The sequence below is a fragment of the Diadema setosum genome, chromosome 13 (assembly GCF_964275005.1).
Source record: "Diadema setosum chromosome 13, eeDiaSeto1, whole genome shotgun sequence".
In the NCBI taxonomy this organism is placed as follows: Eukaryota; Metazoa; Echinodermata; class Echinoidea; order Diadematoida; family Diadematidae; genus Diadema; species Diadema setosum.
Genome location: NC_092697.1, coordinates 8,669,519 through 8,688,640, shown reverse-complemented (window position 1 = coordinate 8,688,640; position 19,122 = coordinate 8,669,519). Strand labels below are relative to the sequence as shown.

The 19,122-nt window shown below is 37.8% G+C and overlaps 1 protein-coding gene across 1 annotated transcript; it reads left to right on the top strand.

Moving 5' to 3' along the window:
• The first annotated feature begins 9,893 nt into the window (after positions 1–9,893).
• LOC140236912 (sulfotransferase 1B1-like) lies at positions 9,894–18,281 on the top strand. The gene is made up of 7 exons (XM_072316847.1): positions 9,894–10,121; positions 11,817–12,022; positions 13,230–13,474; positions 14,569–14,689; positions 15,211–15,308; positions 15,972–16,158; positions 17,317–18,281. The coding sequence occupies exons 2-7, from the start codon at positions 11,845–11,847 to the stop codon at positions 17,424–17,426; spliced, it is 939 nt and encodes a 312-aa protein (XP_072172948.1). The 5' UTR covers positions 9,894–10,121; positions 11,817–11,844; the 3' UTR covers positions 17,427–18,281.
• Positions 18,282–19,122: the final 841 nt, after the last annotated feature.

Genomic DNA, 19,122 nt, shown 5'->3' with positions numbered 1-19,122 from the left:
CCGTATAGAGACTTTGTCCATTTTGTAGAATGTGGAGGCAAAGATGTACAACCGTTGCCTCGATTGCTCTCTACACTCGACCAGACATTAGCACAACACAACAGTAATGCAATTTGTACTATTAACCGGAATTATTGAATGAGCAGAGTGAATAGCGCATACATGGTCCAATTAGAGTGGGATTAGAGCCTTTTCATATATGCAGTTCATTTTATTGCAATTGTTACCACTCTTTGCTTGCTCACCCGTGACCCAGAAATTGATTGAAAATGACTGATGAATTGACCGCGCATTATCGCTTTGACTTCAGACTGACGTGTAATGAGAGATGCTTGATGAGCTGTATTGTACGGGTCGCCTTGCATCAAGGGCTAATGTCATGTAAATTATCATTACTATACACCTGTAATAGTTTCATGAGTAAGAGTTGCATAGTGTAATTAAAAACGTATGTATTGTAATGTAATCTTGTAGGAAGGGTAAGGAAGCATTGGACTTGTACTATGGGGTGAATGGAGCAACCAAAGAGTACTTTTCTTGAATTAGACCAAAGCAATTTATTTGTAAAAACAAATCACAGAAATAACCCAAATGAAATTTGCCTATTGTTAAACTAGACAAAAAGCTTGATCTTTCCTGAATATCAAACACATGCTTTCAGACCTACGAACCGAAGAGAAGGACGTTAATTTTCTACCAGTTCTTTGATAAGAGCTTGACTCTAGTCCAGTCTCCATGCCACAATAATATGTGGGTTTTTTAATTGTTTTAATAAGGTAATGAACCGTCTTGTCGTTTGTTGTTGTTTTTTCCGATTCACGGCGGAGAGAATTTGGCTGAACACTTTCTTGTCATTTTCATTTCATGACAATGAATGCGATAACTCGAAGACTGGGCCCCAAATGAACCCAATAGTAACGGGAATGAACCCTGTGCTGAAATTACTGGTTCCGGTTTCTGGAATGATAACCCGTGCTGGGATTCATCGAAGAAAGTAGTCTGCGAAAAACCTTGTGAGTATTATCTTAATATTGCCCATCAGTCAGTATCATTTTGAATTCAAAGCTCAGATCCTCAAAATATACAGTGCTCAATTTGTCTTTAATCAATGGCGCAAAATTAGAATGCAGTTTGTTTTCCTGCCGAGTTGTAGCTCATATAATATTAAGATATTCAGTCTCATGCATGCTGAGTAATGTGCGCATTTACACACATTTTATCATGGTTACTTTTACTAAAATGAGAAAGTATGATTCTACCATGTCACATGTTTGCTGGGGGGGGGGGGTGTCATCTTCGAGACACTCCCATCATGCTTGTCTGTATTTGAGTATAAATCATTAAAGTCATGTTTGCGGTTAGTTGTTAGAGTCCATGATATGCTCTTCTTGTTGATTTCAAGTTAAAAAGAAAAAAAAAAAAGAACTTTCCTCAAATTCGATGTTGGTCCGTGCATGGGGAGACTCGTGAGGTTATGACATCATCACTTCATTAATGTCCATTGTGCTTGCTGCTATTATAGCACTGTTTTGTAAACAATTGTGAAACTCTAAACGGGCATAACTATTTCAATGATAAGGCTGATTTTGAAAAGATCCTCTACCATTATTTTTATTTGGATGCACTTTATTTAGTATAAATCAACTTGAATCTATACTGAGCCAGCATATAGAATGTTCATTATAACAAGTAAGGTACCGTGCATTGTGACAATGAACGAAATGTGTAGATGAAGAGATACAGCAGCATGGGCTCCCACACAAAGAAAGGCTTATATAAACTTAGTTTGTATATATAATTTAGTCAATTCCTAACTGGATTGGGAATGACACTCTGTCTATGTTGTAACGTGCATTCTTTGAATATCAAATTTTCCACAATCATGGTGTGTTCAAACATGATTTAATAACGGAAGAGAAGTATTTACAAGTCTTGTGTAAGAAAGATTATATTACATTATAAGTAAATGCAGATGTAGATCTAATGGATTACCCGTTAATAAGGGCAGGTTTGATGCAAGCCTGACAGATGAATTGCATTGTACTATTTGTTCATCCGACGATATAGGGGATGAATTTCATCATATTTTTGTTTGTCCCTTTTTCAACAAAGAGAGATTATTGTATTTACCAAGTAGCTTGACGGCGAGTAGACCAAGTGCATTACATATTATGGCCAAATTATTCAATTCAACTAATGCTTGCCATTTGAAAAAAACTAGCCAAATTTGTCAGAATTATTATGTTTCAGTTCTCTTCAATACCAAAGAAGAAAGACAGTATTTTTGTAGAATGTAAAGTAGATGTGAATGTTTGTACACGTAGTGGTAGAGTAGCTAAACGTCCTTTACGCCTTGTTTTGTAAACATATTTATCTATATCTGTTATTTTCACACGTACATGTACATTATCACTTATATTTTTGTATTCATATATTGTAAATATGTTTGTACTATCATACCCCGAGAGGGGGTCGATAGAGTCAATAAAATCTTACAATCTTACAATCTTACGTAATCAAAACTGACACCAGGGTAATATTTACGTACAAACCTAATTGCCCTATCCAGATTCATTTGTCATTCTTATGAGATGAGTGTGACATGAATGAAGCAGTGATTACAATAGCAATGTGAGTGGTGTTGACAATGTGATGATGATACCCATAGCAACAGTGACAATAATGAAAATATTAATGTTTACGATATATACGCTTGCTCCTCCCAGTTGTAATACGACACTTCCTACAATGCTACTTTTTTTCCCTATTTCTTCTATTCCCTTATTCTGGGGCCTGTTTCATAAACTTGTCATCAGTGACAAGTTGTCATAGATGTGACAAGCTACTGAAATTCTTGCATCTGATTGGCTGAGAGCAAATTTGTCATAGAAATGTGGCAGTTGTCACTAATAACAAGTTTTATGAAACGGGCCCCTGGTCGAAACTTTGACTACAAACACAACTGCTGTCTCTGTAATTAACCTTCTCTACAACCTCGTCATAATCGAGTATATTGATAATGTTCCTGGTATATTTAAGAATATGTTTAAGTGCAACTCATCTCTTCATACTTATAATAGAAGGCAGAAAATATTGTTACATAAACCAACAGTACATACGACTCAAGAATTGAAATCATTACGCTACGCAGGAATAAACATTATGGAATGATTTGAATGAGAATATAAAAGCATGCTCAACTTTGTCAAGTTTTATAAAGTATTATGTCAAAGGGAAATATTTAACAAAATGTGAATTTGGGAAGTGAAATTTTGATTGTTTTTGTAATCATGTCGCTGATGTTTATATATTTTTACCACATTTTTAAATATAATCTGTTCATGTATGATTTTCTTTTAGTTGTAAACTGTCGAAAAGTGCTTGTGTGTGAGTGGGAGGGTATATCGATGTAAAGCTTAAAGGTAGGGGATACCTTTTACAGACCTCCCAAAATGCAGCAAAACATTAAATATGAACCTCAGGGCACTTGTTTAGGCCACTGCTGAGAAATTTGGAAGTCAACAGTTATCTACAATTTGAATAATGCACAAAACTCAACTACTCAGTAGTTCTGTGTGTCAGCCACACTTAAGCCTTGTTGTTGCAGTCTTCTGTATTTTTTATCTATAAACACAAATCTAAAAGTATAAGAGCTGATGTAATAACATATAGATTGTGTGGCAAGAATGTATATAGAAATGTTTGTAAGTTTTGATGAACTTTCTTCACAAAATATACATGATGGACACACATGCAGTGCATGGGTCTGCAAAGGTAGCCTAGTAATGTACTGGAATTTACGGTGAGCCCCGAAAAAATTCAATTCAAAATCTAATGGTCAATAAAAATGTACTAAATGTTACCTTCCACTTTCAATACTTTATGGGAGTTTCTAAAATGATACTCTCTTCAACATACCGCTGTATTTATACAACTCTTCATTTAAGGCATGCAAATGGGATTCCCTACATTTAATGTTTGTATAATATAAAGTTTGATTTGTATCAGAATAAGATTTTGTTACTGGGCCCCATCGATAGAAGCCCTCCACAGGGGTTCATAACCTTTCAATGCCTTTTATATAATTGTACACTTTTCGATATCATTACATGCATATTTTGTTTGGCATGTGATTGTGTATACGTATGTTTTCGCTGAATGGTTGAATAAGATTGAATTGAAAAAAAAAATGAATTGAGTAACAAAGGTGAGCTAACTTTATAGTGGATGCTGTCTTCTCAGTTTATTCTAGCACGACCGTACCAATGAGCACAACGCTTTCAGGACCAACTGAGACAAACTTTCGTAGTGCTCTCTTGTGGAAAGACATCATCAATCCAGGCCGCTGTCTACAAAACCACGTGATGCTCTCTTTTCATACGTCATCGCCGATTCGTTGCGCCAGCGCTTGTCTGATGTACGCCGGATGCGTCTCGCTGAACTTTTACCCGGAAGCGCAACTTTGCCAGCTCAACAACGAAGACAAAAACTCTGCATTGCACGATTATGTGAAAATCGATAGGTGCGAGTATTTCAGATTTTTCTCGAGTTAGGATTGTGTCTCTCCAATGTAATCTATCGTATCGTAAAAGGCGTTTCGATGGTGTAAAGGGAAATTTACTCCAAACACGTATAGGTGAAATCATTGAATGCGGAAAACTTGGCTTGGCAGATCATTTGAATAAGTAGGAAAGTTTGAGGAAACTTGGATATGCCGTTATAAACCTGGGCATTTTTGAAAAATATGTTATCAATTATGAAAATTCATTCTATATGAAATTTACAAATTCTCTCGACTTGTCAATGACATAACGGTGATAATATGGCCTTAAAGAGACAAGTCAAGTGTTCTTTGTGTTTATGCTTTCTTTATGATTGAAAAAAAAGAAAATGTATGCAACATCCTCTTATTCTTTATATCTTTCTACTTCACTGTGATGTCACAAACTGTTGTAGCCTTCTTAGGCTATGCGATGGGGGCACCAAAGCTTTGGCAATCATCAACTTTTGAGTTGATTAATCGCTTTTCTTCGGATAGTGTGTTTTACCGCTATTTATGTTTTCACTAATACGACCAAAATCACTCTGAGAATGATCGCACAAAAGAAACAATCAACTAATGTTTAGGCGGTTTATTAACAGTGATATTGTGGGTATAGACCCGTAATAGGTTTTCACATCAGTACAATAATGATCAATAGAAACAATTATAAATCGGTAGTGGAATCACTTACACGTATTACAGCCAAATCTGAAATCAAGTAATCCTTTGAAAATGTCCAGATACGATGTTTATGCACAGATGAATGATCCTTGACGCACCGATGAATGATTCCTCCGACGTAACTCCAGAGGCGCAGGTTACGATAGTCCACGGTGTAATAGATCCGGGGTAAAATCCACCATATATGTCCACGGCGAAATGGGCAGAATCCAACGTTATGACGACCACGTCCAGTCGATGCGTTGAATGATGATTCACTTTATAGGCCTAATGTCCAGCTAGAAATCCAGCCCGTCACAGCTTTGCCGTAGCAATATCCGTTGACATTAAAATATGGAGTCTATCTCCAATGTAGGCAGGCAAAATGTCTCCCAGGCCTTATCTCCACAAACGTAATAGGTCAGCAGGTAACACAGGACTGACTATAACAAGTCGCTTCAGAGCCAGAAGTGACGTAACTCTCAGAGCAGAGGTGTTGGGTACTCTGCCTACTGCAGAATTTCTCCTGCTTTTATATCCATTCACCCCTTTCTAGTACATTCTGTAATTTTCTCCAACCTGGGGCCACACACTTGAACATACTATAGCAAGTCCAAGACTGTTCCAGGAATCCTAGCTGACTCACTGCCTAACTATGTGCATAACATCCTGCCAAAAATAACTACCAATCACATTGGGCTACAGGGACAGTGCCTCACTCAGCCAAATATGTTAGCACTTCCTAGAACATTCTAGACTGGGTGAGAAATCATTCTAGTTTGAGTGAGCTATAATGTATTTCCTGTCACATGCATGTACTGTAGTTACATTGTATACCACCTATGGAAAATTCTCCACTGATCTGGTCAACCTGTGTATACTATATCTATATCATATAGAATGTTCTCCATTAATCTGGTCAACCTGTGTATACATACACATTAAAACAACCATGCATACAGTACATCATACATGTACATAACTACTAATGTGTACATTTGTGACACTAATTCATATAATGTTGGGGTATATACACCTCTAAGCCAATAATATAAGGAGAGAAAAATTCTAGAATTCTAGAATTGAAAATCGAATTCTGTACGGACACTCTTGTTATCTCTGTAATTTTACCTCTACTAATGGTCGCTTTGATATGAAAATGTTTTTTTTTTGCCTTGAAGTAAATGGCATACAATGATAGGCATTAATATTAATGAATGTAATGGTGTGACATATTGATATAATTGATGTTGATTCAGCTTCTGTATCATTACCAAGGAAAGCGCTCTACACAAGCATCGCTTCTTTAGCATTCATCCCCATTTCCAGCATTTTCATACGCTTATTTTTTTAAACCTTCTGTATTCAAAATTTTGTTTATTATATATTACAATGCTAGAATATTGCACTTATTTTCTGTAAAAATCTTATAAATGCTCATGTTGGAGATGGATGCTTTAAAAGATAAATGAAAAGATTAAATTTTCATGACCGCAAGCACTACAGTATGTCCCGAAAAAAATTACAACGCGGCCTTGCGCAAAGATATCTTTAAAAATAGTGAATGAATCTTAATAAAAATTCAGGGTATGAGACTGTAACTCATTGCCCACATCTTACAGAAAACCCCATTCGATTTGCTTCAGTGGTCAAAGAGAAATACGGAACTTTGTAGAGGATATCGGGAATCTCTTCTGTCCAAGTTCTGTCTATTGTTCACACACAAGATCATCGAAATGCTAAACTCGCAAGAATCCGATTCATGACATGCTTTACAACAATCCACATTTCTCTGTGACCGCTTAACCAAATTGAATGGGGTTTTCTGCAAAATAGAGCTAAGATGTTATACCTTAAGAGTCTGAAGTAGCACGTACACAGGTTGATCATAATAGGTGTTATCAATTCGAAAATCTGATTGTAATTTTTGGGGCGACTTAGTGCAGTATATCCCCAAAAAAATTACAATAAGACTTTCGCATTGATAATGCCCAATATGATTAATTTTTTTTCAAATGCTACTTCAGGGTCTTGAAATATAACATTTTAGCTCTATTTTGCAGAAATCCCCACTCGATTTGGTTAAGCGGTCACAGAGAAATGTGGATTGTTGTAAAGCATGTCATGAATCAGATTCTTCCGAGTTTAACATTTCGATGATCTTGTGTGTGAACAATAGACAGAACTTGGACAGAAGCGGTCACAGAGAAATGTGGATTGTTGTAAAGCATGTCATGAATCAGATTCTTCCGAGTTTAACATTTCGATGATCTTGTGTGTGAACAATAGACAGAACTTGGACAGAAGAGATTCCCGACATCCTCTACAAAATTCCGTATTTCTCTTTGACCACTGAAGCAAATCGAATGGGGTTTTCTGTAAGATGTGGGCAATGAGTTATAGTTTCATACCCTGAATTTGTATTTAGATTGATTCACTATTTTTAAAGATATCATTGCGGAGGGCCCCCGTTGTAATTTTTTTTTTGGGACATACTGTACAATCACTCGGATAAAGAAGCTGTAAAGTGTAACAAAGGGGTCATCCCACGAGACCGACACCCACGAGTCGATCATACAGCCCACGAGTTCGATATTGAAGAAAAAGGTCCATCCGTCATACAGCCACGAGTCATACAGCCAATGAGTTCGACACGAAGTAAATAAGGTCCATGGGTTCGAAACTAGATTAAAAAAAAAAAAGCAACAGCCAACGAGTTCGACATTACAGCATGAGGCTTATAAGATGTGTCAGTCTCGTGGGCCTTATTTGCTTAGTGTCGAGCTCATGGGCTGTATGACTCGAGTGTGTCAATCACGTGGCGTGCACCTGTAACGATACGGTTATAATGGATACCTAACACAAACATTCAAATGAGGGTATTGTGCTTGCAGGCCCTAAACATGGAGATTTAGAAGTACATAAAATTATATTAAAAGGCTGGCAGGTTATTTGCTCAACGGAAGGATGAATGAAAGGCTTTTTATAAGAAATCACAAACAATCGATGGCCATACAAATACATTGCTTTGTGTGTATATTGCAATGTAAGCTAATTAGTGAGAATCAATTCAGTTCAAATTTCATTTTCGTATGTTCATATTTCAATAGCATACACAACGCAATCATTGACTTTTGGACATGTATTTATTTTGAATAAAATACTACAAAGCAAAGATGTCTATAATGAAGAAAAAAAAAAAAAAACTCGCGCAAACACACATACGTGTATCTGTGAGAATCACTGCTGTAGAGACCCCTCTTGAAATCAGACCAAATGCTGAAAGGGCAATCCTACCCATTAATGAAAAATAAATAAAGAGATCAAGAAGAGACTCACTGCATCTTCATTATAATTTGTGGCGTTGTGTGTGCTTTCCGTGAGAATTGCCTTCTGAATAAAAGCACTGCCGATGGACTGCATTTGAAGCACGATCATTGATGATTATACACCTTTATATATAATATCTATACTGTATACTTATAATTTGCTATAACGAAAAGTTTGGAACTTTAGTAACATTATAGTAAAGTTTTGCAATGTAAAACTCAGCATCGCTTTTAACGTTTCACACCATGGTACATGTTGTGATAGGGTTCACGTTCAGAACAGCATCAGTTGCGTGATACGGCAGTATCAGCACTTTGAGAATTTTGTCTGTATGTGTGTGTGTGTGTGTGTGTGTGTGTGTGTGTGCGTGTACGTTTCTTTCTCTCTGCATGTCTATGTCTCTTTTTCGATGTATTTATGGCTCATATTGTTCGTGTTGTATAATTTATTCATTTTACATGAAGACAAATTACAAAAACATATTGGTGAGGAGAAAACATACTTCCTTACAAACACACACATACACGCTAACACACACACACACACACACACACACACACACACACACACACACACACACACACACACGAAGAAACAAACAAACAACACGAAATACAAACCCTGGATCTTGTGCGTAATATAATAATAGTTTCATCATGAAACGGTCATACACAAATAACACCGAGTTGCATATTACGCTTCCTGCACTTTTGCATCAAAGTATAAAAGTGATGCCAGTGCATTCTTCGATAGCGTCGACCAAAGTAACTTTATAAATGACTAAAGAAGTTTGGAGGTAAAGGGACTGTATAGTTTTTGTTGAGATGGGACTTCAGGTTCTCAACTGTTTTGTGAGATAGTAAGAAACCTCATGAAATATGTAAGCGCATATACAATAATCTAAGGGGAATTCAAACTTTATTTTATGAAAATTGGTTTTGAAATGGCCGGCTGAGATATCCAAAATCAAAGCGGTCATAATAAAAGGTGTGATCAACCTTTATTGAGACCACTTTGTTTTTTCTTTGTTATTGGATATCTCAGCCCTTTCAATTCGATTTTCGTTAGATCTAACCTTGAAATTCATCTTAGAATAGCATGCTCTTTACTATCATTTTCATGAGTCGTTTCTTCTTCAATATCTCGCAAAAGAGTTAAAATCCGAATCCCCAATCTCAACCAAAACTATATCCAGGCTTATCCCTTTAACGGTAAGAGAGTCATGGGTCACGAAAGAGATTACCCACCTCTTTGTGCAAAGATCACGTCCCCTCTTGACCCATTTTTCGTTCAATGTGAATGCTGCACCAAAGTCTTTCGACAGAACGGCAGAACGCGATCGCTTGCTGTTTTTCCACTCATCTGCTTGCGTGTGATAGTTTTCCGCAGCGCTTGTATAGCTGTACATCTTTTTAAAGTGGACAGAAAGGAGCTGAAACTATACTGAACAGGACCGTACTGTCGACTTGAACTAGAAGTCCCGTCTTGAGAAGGAAAGATTAGGGGTACAGACTCAACGCTATCAGAAGTAGCGTGTAAAAAGTTGTGAATGCTACCAAACGTTTCGTGAAGCAGCGTGCCACAAAGAGTAAGTATATAGCCCATAATCACACATTGATAGGATAATAACAAAACTTTCATGTCGGTCTGATTTTGATATTATCAATGAAATACTGAGTAGATGTAAAATACGTGTCTGCATTCGCTGAGGAATAGGCGCAGCATTTTATGCCGTAGATCATTCTCCCCATAGGGTTTGCCTATAACGTTTGCTTCAGTTGCCCATGGGAAATATTCCACGTGTGACGCTGACTCGTCTCAGGTTTATTGACATGTGTAATATGTGGCGAACAATAATAATATAGCAAGGCAATTAAGGATCTTGATAGTCACGGGGTAATGTAGTGTATACTTATAATTTACCAACGCACTGTGGAAACGTCCATGGGCCACCTCTTTCAAAGTCTTTAGAAAAATCAAGAATGCAAAATACAAAGCTTTGATAACCTCATTCCACGATCAAATTGCACTTGTAGAGTCGTATCTATCTTGCCGTTCACCTTTGATATGAATATCACTGTTTATACGAGACTCGTACAGATATTTTGACCTTCCACCTATGCCAAGTCAAATGTCGTTCACATAGCATTATATCTATCTTTCTTTTTTTTTCACTATACCTTTTCTTGCACTGATCAAAGCAGAGATCAAGAATCAAGGGTAATTTTCATTGTCATTGATGTTGGTATCATGCAGAGATCTTGTAGATTAAATAAACAAATATAGACAAGACACTTTAACAGTGGTACGTATGAAACGTCTCTGCAGAAATGATCGAGTTTCACTCTTTCACTCAACATGTAGGGAATCAGTCGCGACTGCATGTATGGATCTTTATAATGTAAACGTCAAGGTCTGTTTGCATTCTCGCAATATTTGATACCGCTGGATTCCATGCAAGATTCCAGCAGGTCAAAATATTACACTCGATGTGTAATATTGTAGACTTCTGTCGAACTTTAGACTTCCTGAACGAACGGCCGCTCAAACGATTTGTAAGCCGTCTGATTGTGTGAGCCGTGTATACACATTGTGATACAGAACGGCAACTATTAGATATTTCCAATTCCACATCATCATTCTCTTGCTTTGCTATACATCTCTCTGTGGTAAGTGCAGAGCTTTTAGTTATACATGCACTGAAATTAAAAGTACATGAACGGCGTCAAAGACAAGTTGTTAGGTAATGGGTATGAGGGAAAACAAAGGACAAAGATATTTTGTCCGGTTGCACTTTTCTCATGGTTTATTAACAATGCTGTCGAAATTGGGAGCGCGATGATGGGAAAGTTATGCATCACATGATCATGCGATATTTTAAAAAATTTGATGCATGCCATGGAATATCATCGAACCATGAAAAATAAAAGTTCATGGTCAATGGCTGAAGTGGAGTTTCTGTCGCTAATTGAATTCTGTTGTCCAATCAGAGCCCATTTTTGAAGACTCCCTTTAGAAAAAAAAAACACCAAACAATTTTGAAAGTGGAGGGAGCTTTTAAGCTGAAGTAAACTTCAAAAACAATACTAGCACTGCAACAAAACTTACTGACTTTCTAATGCTAGCGTTATCAATATATCATTTACTATTACCACACAGATCTTACAATAAGCATTTCGCTAACACGACTATACATGTACTACTGCTCCCATAGGTTATACAATATCCTAAACTCATGCGCGGTTGTATTTTTCCCGCGACTGCCTGTGTTATTACTTTCAAGGGATTCCGCCTCCATATCGTGATCGACGATGGCTGTGGATCTCTCCATCTTCGACGATAGCGACTGGGTAGACCACAGCGTCAGCGGCAGCGTCTACTACGAAGAGGTCAAGTTCAGCGCCCTGGTCATTCCGTCGAGCATTGAGCGGCTGAAGACGTTTGACGTTCGAGAAGACGATATCTGGATTAACACCTATTCGAAATCCGGTAGGTTTCTGCATGTAAAACCTGACCTCTTCACCCGAATATACAGGATGACATTACCTGTAGAAAGTCCCCAGTGATTACAAGCTGCTACAATTAAACTTCACAAATTGACCAAAATTAATTAGCCAAGTTTTGATGACGAACTCCTAAGATACTTGAATATCAGAATCGTACGATTTAACGCGTAGAAGATACGTTTTCTCGTTAAAGAGCAGTCACTGATTTTTAACGCCCTAACCTATAAATTAAAATCGAATGACTCTGTTTAAGGAATGGTATACTTTTGGTTGAAAGGGGTTTCAAGTTTCCAACTTTTTAATGAGATAACGAGCACCCCTTTTGATATATAAGAGAGCACAAAATTTCTCAGAGGAATTCAAAGTTTATTTTGATGAATTTCGATTTTGAGATGGCTGAGATATTCAAAAAAGGAAACAAAAAAGAGGAGCTTTTAAAGGTGGGGACCCACCTCTTATTATTACTTCATTTTTTTTTTTTTTTTGATAGAGTGAATCAAACAGAGTGATTTCGTCGAGGTTTCGTCAATTTCTAATTTCACTGGTTTACGGAATTGTGGAATATCAATGCTCCACTTGTCTTATCCGACAGGTTGATGTAAGGAGCAAGTCCTATGGAATTTAAAAAAGGTAATAATGTCATGACCTTACAAGTCTTCCTTTGTTCTGCACAAAATCTTCAATAAATTTGCTTTCTTGACGTGAAAGCAAATAACACGGCTTAGACATCTTTCCATCTTATTATATATATATATATATATATATATATATATATATATATATTTCGGTCGCGGTGCAATGGCGACGCGATGCCTTATTTCAAGGGGAAAGGCTTGCACGTTGTAAATTATGTACCATAAACATTAACATCTTTAACATTTTTGTGTATAAACCAATGGGAAACGTCATCACCTCAACTAATGTGGTTTTATTACCAAATGTCTAAAAGGTGAAAACGAGTAAAAATTGAAGATGTCATGACTTTCTTGTTCAAATGATAGTAATGGTGCACACAGCTTGAAAATCACATAATTGAAAAATCATAATTTTCTTATTGATGACAATTCCACCATTCTTTTCGAGCAATTGTTATTTAACTCTGATGTAGTAAAATCAGCTTTGACATGGAGGGATTTGCACTTTAAGAACTTTATAAACCATGGCAATATCCCTTCTGTACTTCCATCCAGGTACGCACTGGGCATCCGAGATCGTGCACCTCATCTTGAACGATGGCAACCCCGACACCATCGACCGCACGACGACACAGGGCAACATCGAGATGGTCTACTTTCAGAAGGACTCCTATGATACGTCCAAAATGCGCCACCTGCCGTTCTACAAGGTCATAGAAAGGGCGCCCTCACCGCGGATCATTCAGTCTCACCTTCCGGTGAGGTTCCTCCCTCCGGAGATAAAGAGCAAGAAGGCAAAGGTATTATAGATATCTGCTCGTTTTCTTTAATATCGACTGAGCCATTAGTTATGCAAATTCAAAAAGAAGATTATTACTTATGACCCTCCGTAGCCTCACTCCTGCTGGCAGGTCCAGGCTGAAAGACGCAGCCTTCACCGCATAGGACAAGAGCATGCAGATCAGAAAGACCACAAGGAAGAAGAAGAAGAAGAAGAAGAAGAAGAAGAAGAAGAAGACAGCGTCGACGTATGACATAGTGCAGAGCTCTAAGGTTATCACAGAAGAGTCATTGTCCACTAAAGTGGGTAGGCCTATATCATCGGCTTGGAGACTAGGTCCTAGTGGTGACTCGAATCTTGCTGGTCTCGGAGATGTCTCTGCGACATCTCTCCGACGTCTCTTAGCGACCAGCTTGTGGTCTTTGCGGAGTTTCGAGAAAATCGAAGAAATTCGATTTTTTTTTTTCCGGAGACTTTTTCGAGTCTCCAGCTGGTCTCGGAGACGTCTCCGCAATGTCTTGTCAGTTGCGGACAAGTCACTGCAATGAGCTGAGACTTCTTTTGTCTGCGACGTCTCCGAGACGTCTCCGCGACCATGCAGAGACTAATTTGCTGATCTACCGAAGACGTCGCGGAGACGTCTTCGCTGCTCATAAGACCGACATTCCCGCGACTTCCGTCGTCAGCTTGCTTGGAGACTTCTCGGTGACTTCTCTGTGTCGCTGTCTTCTTGAAAGCGTAAGCCATTACTTGGTCTGGAGAGCTGCACGAGTCGCGGCAGTTGACTCCAGTAAGTCTCCTCCATTGAGATAGGACCTTAGAGGGATAGATGGAAAGTTGATGCGATATCACCTCATACGTAAACCAACTTGGCAGATGTTCAGACTTTCAAGGATACTGTTACAAAAATAAAAATGATCAATGATTAGTAATTGCTTTCTGGCCTTTTGGCCATGTTGGCTGAGATCGTTCTGCCTGGTAAAATGCTGCATGATTATCGGCTCGGTTACAGTGTGGGAGGGCTGGCGACATTTATTTTGGTGGTACCGTTTTGTGTTGTCTTTGTATAGGTCGTAGAGCAGGTGCTGACATAATTTCTGTCTGTTCACATAGGTGATCTATGTTGCCAGAAATCCCAAAGATGTGATCACCTCTCTTGATCGCTTCATAGGCGGAACCGAGATGGGAAACTTCATCACATGGAAGGAAGCACTCCAGGAATTCATGGATGGAAGTAAATAAGAGCATTTACTTAAAGTCATAATTGCTGTCGAAAAAAAAATGATATGAGACATCTCACAAATAAATGATATGTGACATCTGACATTCCTCCCCATTTCCAACATGTTCGTATACTTACATTTTTTTCTGTAAACTTATCCTTTATTTTGTATTATGATGAAATCTATGTATTCAATTTCTGTAATGTATAATACTTGTATGTTTCTGTTGGAAATGAAAAATGAATAAATGAATGAATGAACAACGACAGGAGACTACAGAAATTATAGCAAAGATAGACAGAAATCATGTTGCTTTAGTAGCATGATATCCCCTTGAGATAGATCGTCGATCTTTTATGCTATTTATAGCAAAACGCGATCAAGACAGTAGCAAACAAATAATATCCACATTTCCTGATAACGCCATGATGAAGTCTTAACAAGTACTTGCTAATTTCCCCATAATGCATCCCTTTTGACCATCTTGGTCTTCACTCTTATGACCTTTTTATTGATCTCTATACCCCTCCAGCGCGAAATTATGGCTCCTGGTTCCACCACGTGAAGACGTCTTGGAATCTTCGTCATGAAGAAAATCAGCTCTTCATCAAATACGAGGACATGAAGCAGGTATATCAATAATGTCATTTCTTGATTCGCAGTATAACATATTAGTTGCAAGAAGGTTTCCCACAAAATCTCTTTGGATTATATACCCGCACAACCAAAATGCACGCAGTTACTCTTTATACCTGAATGCTGCGCTAGAGCCGACGTTAAGGATTATTGCACTTAAAGACAAACACAAGTCATAATGATATCTGAAAAAAGTGAGAATGGCAAGGAGAGTAAGAAAACAAACTTTAAAACGTGATGACAAATGCGTCTGATTTTGTGGTGCATAGCCATGATAGCAGCATCAATAGCAGTAGGCTACTATATGGTTATGCAAATAGTTATATCCATTAGTTCATTCGTTTATTTTCCATCTCCAACAAATCATGTAAATAGGATTATGTCTTTTCTTTTCCAAAAGATAAGTGCACATTACATTGACATTACAAAGTAAAAGAAGTGAACATGTATCAGTATGTCATGAACATGGAAGGTGAAAAGAAAAACGACAAAAACATTTTGAATACGTTATACGAGTATGTCTGCGCTCGAGTGATGTAAATGTGTGTAATGTGTACATAAAATAGTAATTCGACTACAATTCTTACCAAGACTCCCTCGATCTATTTTGTACTATGATCTCACTTAATTCGCGTTGACCTCACGTGTGCTGTACAGGACTTACGACAGGCTGTCATCACGATTGCAAATTTCCTGGGGCGCCCTCTGACCGACGAAGTTCTGGACAAGGTGGTGGAGCACAGCTCGTTCAGCGGGATGAAGAAATCCTACCAGAAAGTTGAAGAACAGAAGGACGGTCAGATGCTCACCAAGTCGCTCGGGAAGCAGCCTTACATGAGCAAAGGTCAGACGCCAAAGATAACACGCCCATAAATGGGGGCATCCCACAAGCTAGGCACCCACGAGTTCTACTGCCCACGAGTTATAAGACCTTGAAAACGGCCCACGAGTCACAGCCTATGAGTCTTACAGTCCACGAGTTACACATCCCACGAGCTATAGACAATATATGGCCTTATATTTGCCTAGTTTCTGGCTCTTGGATCGCATTACTCGTGCCTAGGCCTTATTCAATTAGTGTCTATAATATAGCTCTTTGGCTGTTTGACTTATTAACTGTGTAACTGTGGGTTGTATGACTCTTAGGCAGTATGACCCGTTGGAGTCTAGCATGTGACGTGCACGCCCGTAAACATACACACAAAACTTTTATTTTTCGTATCATTTATATCAGATGTAAATCCTATTCACAAAGTAACAACATGCACAGAACACTTTATTAGCATTCAACACACGCATACGCACACACACACACACACACACACACACACACTACACACAAAGACACACCAAAAACACACTTGACGCTATTGTAAAATTATCATGACGTTATAGTTTGCTTTTGAAAAGAAAAATAGTGGTTAGGGTGTCAGAAAAAAAAGTAAATACAGATGTAATAAGTATCAGATACATCTACTGTATATAAAATGATACAAGATAAGAAAAGAAACATATTAGGATACTTGTGTCTCTTTGAAGAATGTTACAGTAATGTGGGGAATGAGAGTACGGACTTTTTTGTTATCGATTTGAAAATTTTCGCATCAGGTTCATAATTCACTCAAAACGTGTACCGGTACTTTTTTCTCTCTCCATTTCCGCTTTCCACTAGTGAATTGAAATCCAAAGATGACAGATTAAGTGTTATTACGATATATAAGTTTTGCTTCTTGGACATCATCTGAAGCCTCATTTTCATCGTTTTAAACTTTGTTCAATTTTCAGTTTCATCATCATTGGCGATTTCGGCGATATCACAAAATAATCTATAGGGATATAATGTTAAGACAAGGCAAAAATGCCATAGATGAATTGCCGAACTTCGCTTCAAGTGAACTATACTTTTGCTAAAACATGTGAGGTCCCTGTATGTTTGGTATCGGTACATGTATTACTGCTTATTAACATTGTAACATTATGGTTTTGTTTTATTTTCTGACAGGTGTCATCGGAAATTGGAAGAGCCGGTTTACAGTCAGAGAAAATGAGGAATTTGACAAAGTGTACGCAGAGCAAATGGCTGACACTGACTTGACGTTCGAATTTGAATAATCATCAGCGGGGACTCGACATAAGTGACGTTCAGACGGTGATCCGTGAACCTCGAGAACAGCTAACCTCGAGGATAAGTTCTATGAGGCGCCAAGTGTCGAAATTGCCACTTCGTCGACGAAATGACTGATTTCGTAACGAAATTGACTGTGCGACTCTTGGCTTTCCATAGAAATTATCTATATCCTCGAAGTTAAGGATCATCGTCTGAACGTTACCATTGTCACTGAATAAGATAATGAAATGAAATGAAATATAGCAAAATAGAGTGAAATATGACAAGGATGTATAGCATTGCCGCCTCCCGTAATTTGCCCGGGGTTTGCCTTGTTACTTGAAATCAACCATCTTATATATTACATCAGCATTTTGTCACATGTTTAGGATTTTTATGATGATCTTGTTATTGTTTGTTTAAAGATTTCTCACAGCGAAAGCCAGAAATCACTACCGATGTTTATGACATAAGTGCTGCGAATGAATCAGAGCTAAATGATAAGACATGCTCTGTTATCAAAACATATACAGCTGAGTACCTACAATAACTGTTAAGGTTATCTCATTACATAACTATTTCTAAAAATCTTCCCATTTGCTGCATTGTTGGCGAATAGATGGAATGAAAACGTAGTCATAGCACACGAGGTCAGAGAATTTACCGTGTTTTCAAAGCACTTTTGGATAAGTTTTGAATAATTGTTGTTGCGGAGCAGAGTAAAAAAAAAAGATAGTATAAAAGGATCATTTTACAGGTGTCATGATATTCACGTATAGCTTTTTCCAGTATAGTTACTTCATCATCTTCAAGGAAGAAGTGACCGATTTATATACTATCAATGTTTGCGGGGCACAGTGTGATTCTGGATTGAACGTTAAAAGTCTACTTTATTAAAGACTTGAAAAGACTCTTTCTATTTTTTTTTTAAACCATGCTATTCTGTTTTTTTTTTTTTTGGTTGGGTTCTCATATTATACATGCATTTAGCGGTCTTCACATGTCTAAGAACGAACGCGACGTCATAAGTTTAGTCGAGGTGTTATATAAAACATCTGACTGAAAAGGAGAAAAATCAATTTTGCGGACATTACAGACTTCACTAGGGAGACGGGGTTAGAGTTCGCTACATTCCGAAGGTTTGTTATTCCGAAGGTTCATTAATCCGAAGGATCGATGTGTTGAAGGTATTTTAATCCGAAGATGAAATAAGGTGCATTATTCCGAAGGCTCGTTAATCCAAAAATGAAATAATATTCGTTTTGCCAAAGGTCCATTAATCCGAAAATAAAAAAGAGGTTCGTTATTCCGAAGGTTCGTTTATCCGAAATGAAATAAGGTTTGTTAGAACGCGGCGTCATACATTGTCGAACCCTTGTCGAACCTTTGTAGACCCTTTTTTCATTTTTGGATAAACGAGCCTTCAGAATAACGAACCTTACTTCATTTTTGGACAAACGAGCCTTCGGAATAACGAAATCTATTTCGTATTCGGAATTATGAGTTTTCGGAATAGCGAACCGTTTTCATCTTCCGATTAACGAACCTCTAGTTATACGATATTAATTGTGTGTTTCGGAATAACAAACTTTGGCAATTACTGACCTTATTTCATTTTCGGATTAACGAACCTACGGAATCTTCGACATCACCCGGGAGCTGGTATATGGGAGAGAGACTCTCTCCTCCCATGGCTACACT

Bases quoted from the DNA above. Each gene is read 5' to 3' on its own strand.
- LOC140236912 (XM_072316847.1), top strand. From the start codon at position 11,845: ATGGCTGTGGATCTCTCCATCTTCGACGATAGCGACTGGGTAGACCAC. The intron at 15,309-15,971 runs GTATATCAATAA...TGTGCTGTACAG, and splicing joins AATACGAGGACATGAAGCAG to GACTTACGACAGGCTGTCAT. The intron at 16,159-17,316 runs GTCAGACGCCAA...ATTTTCTGACAG, and splicing joins GCAGCCTTACATGAGCAAAG to GTGTCATCGGAAATTGGAAG.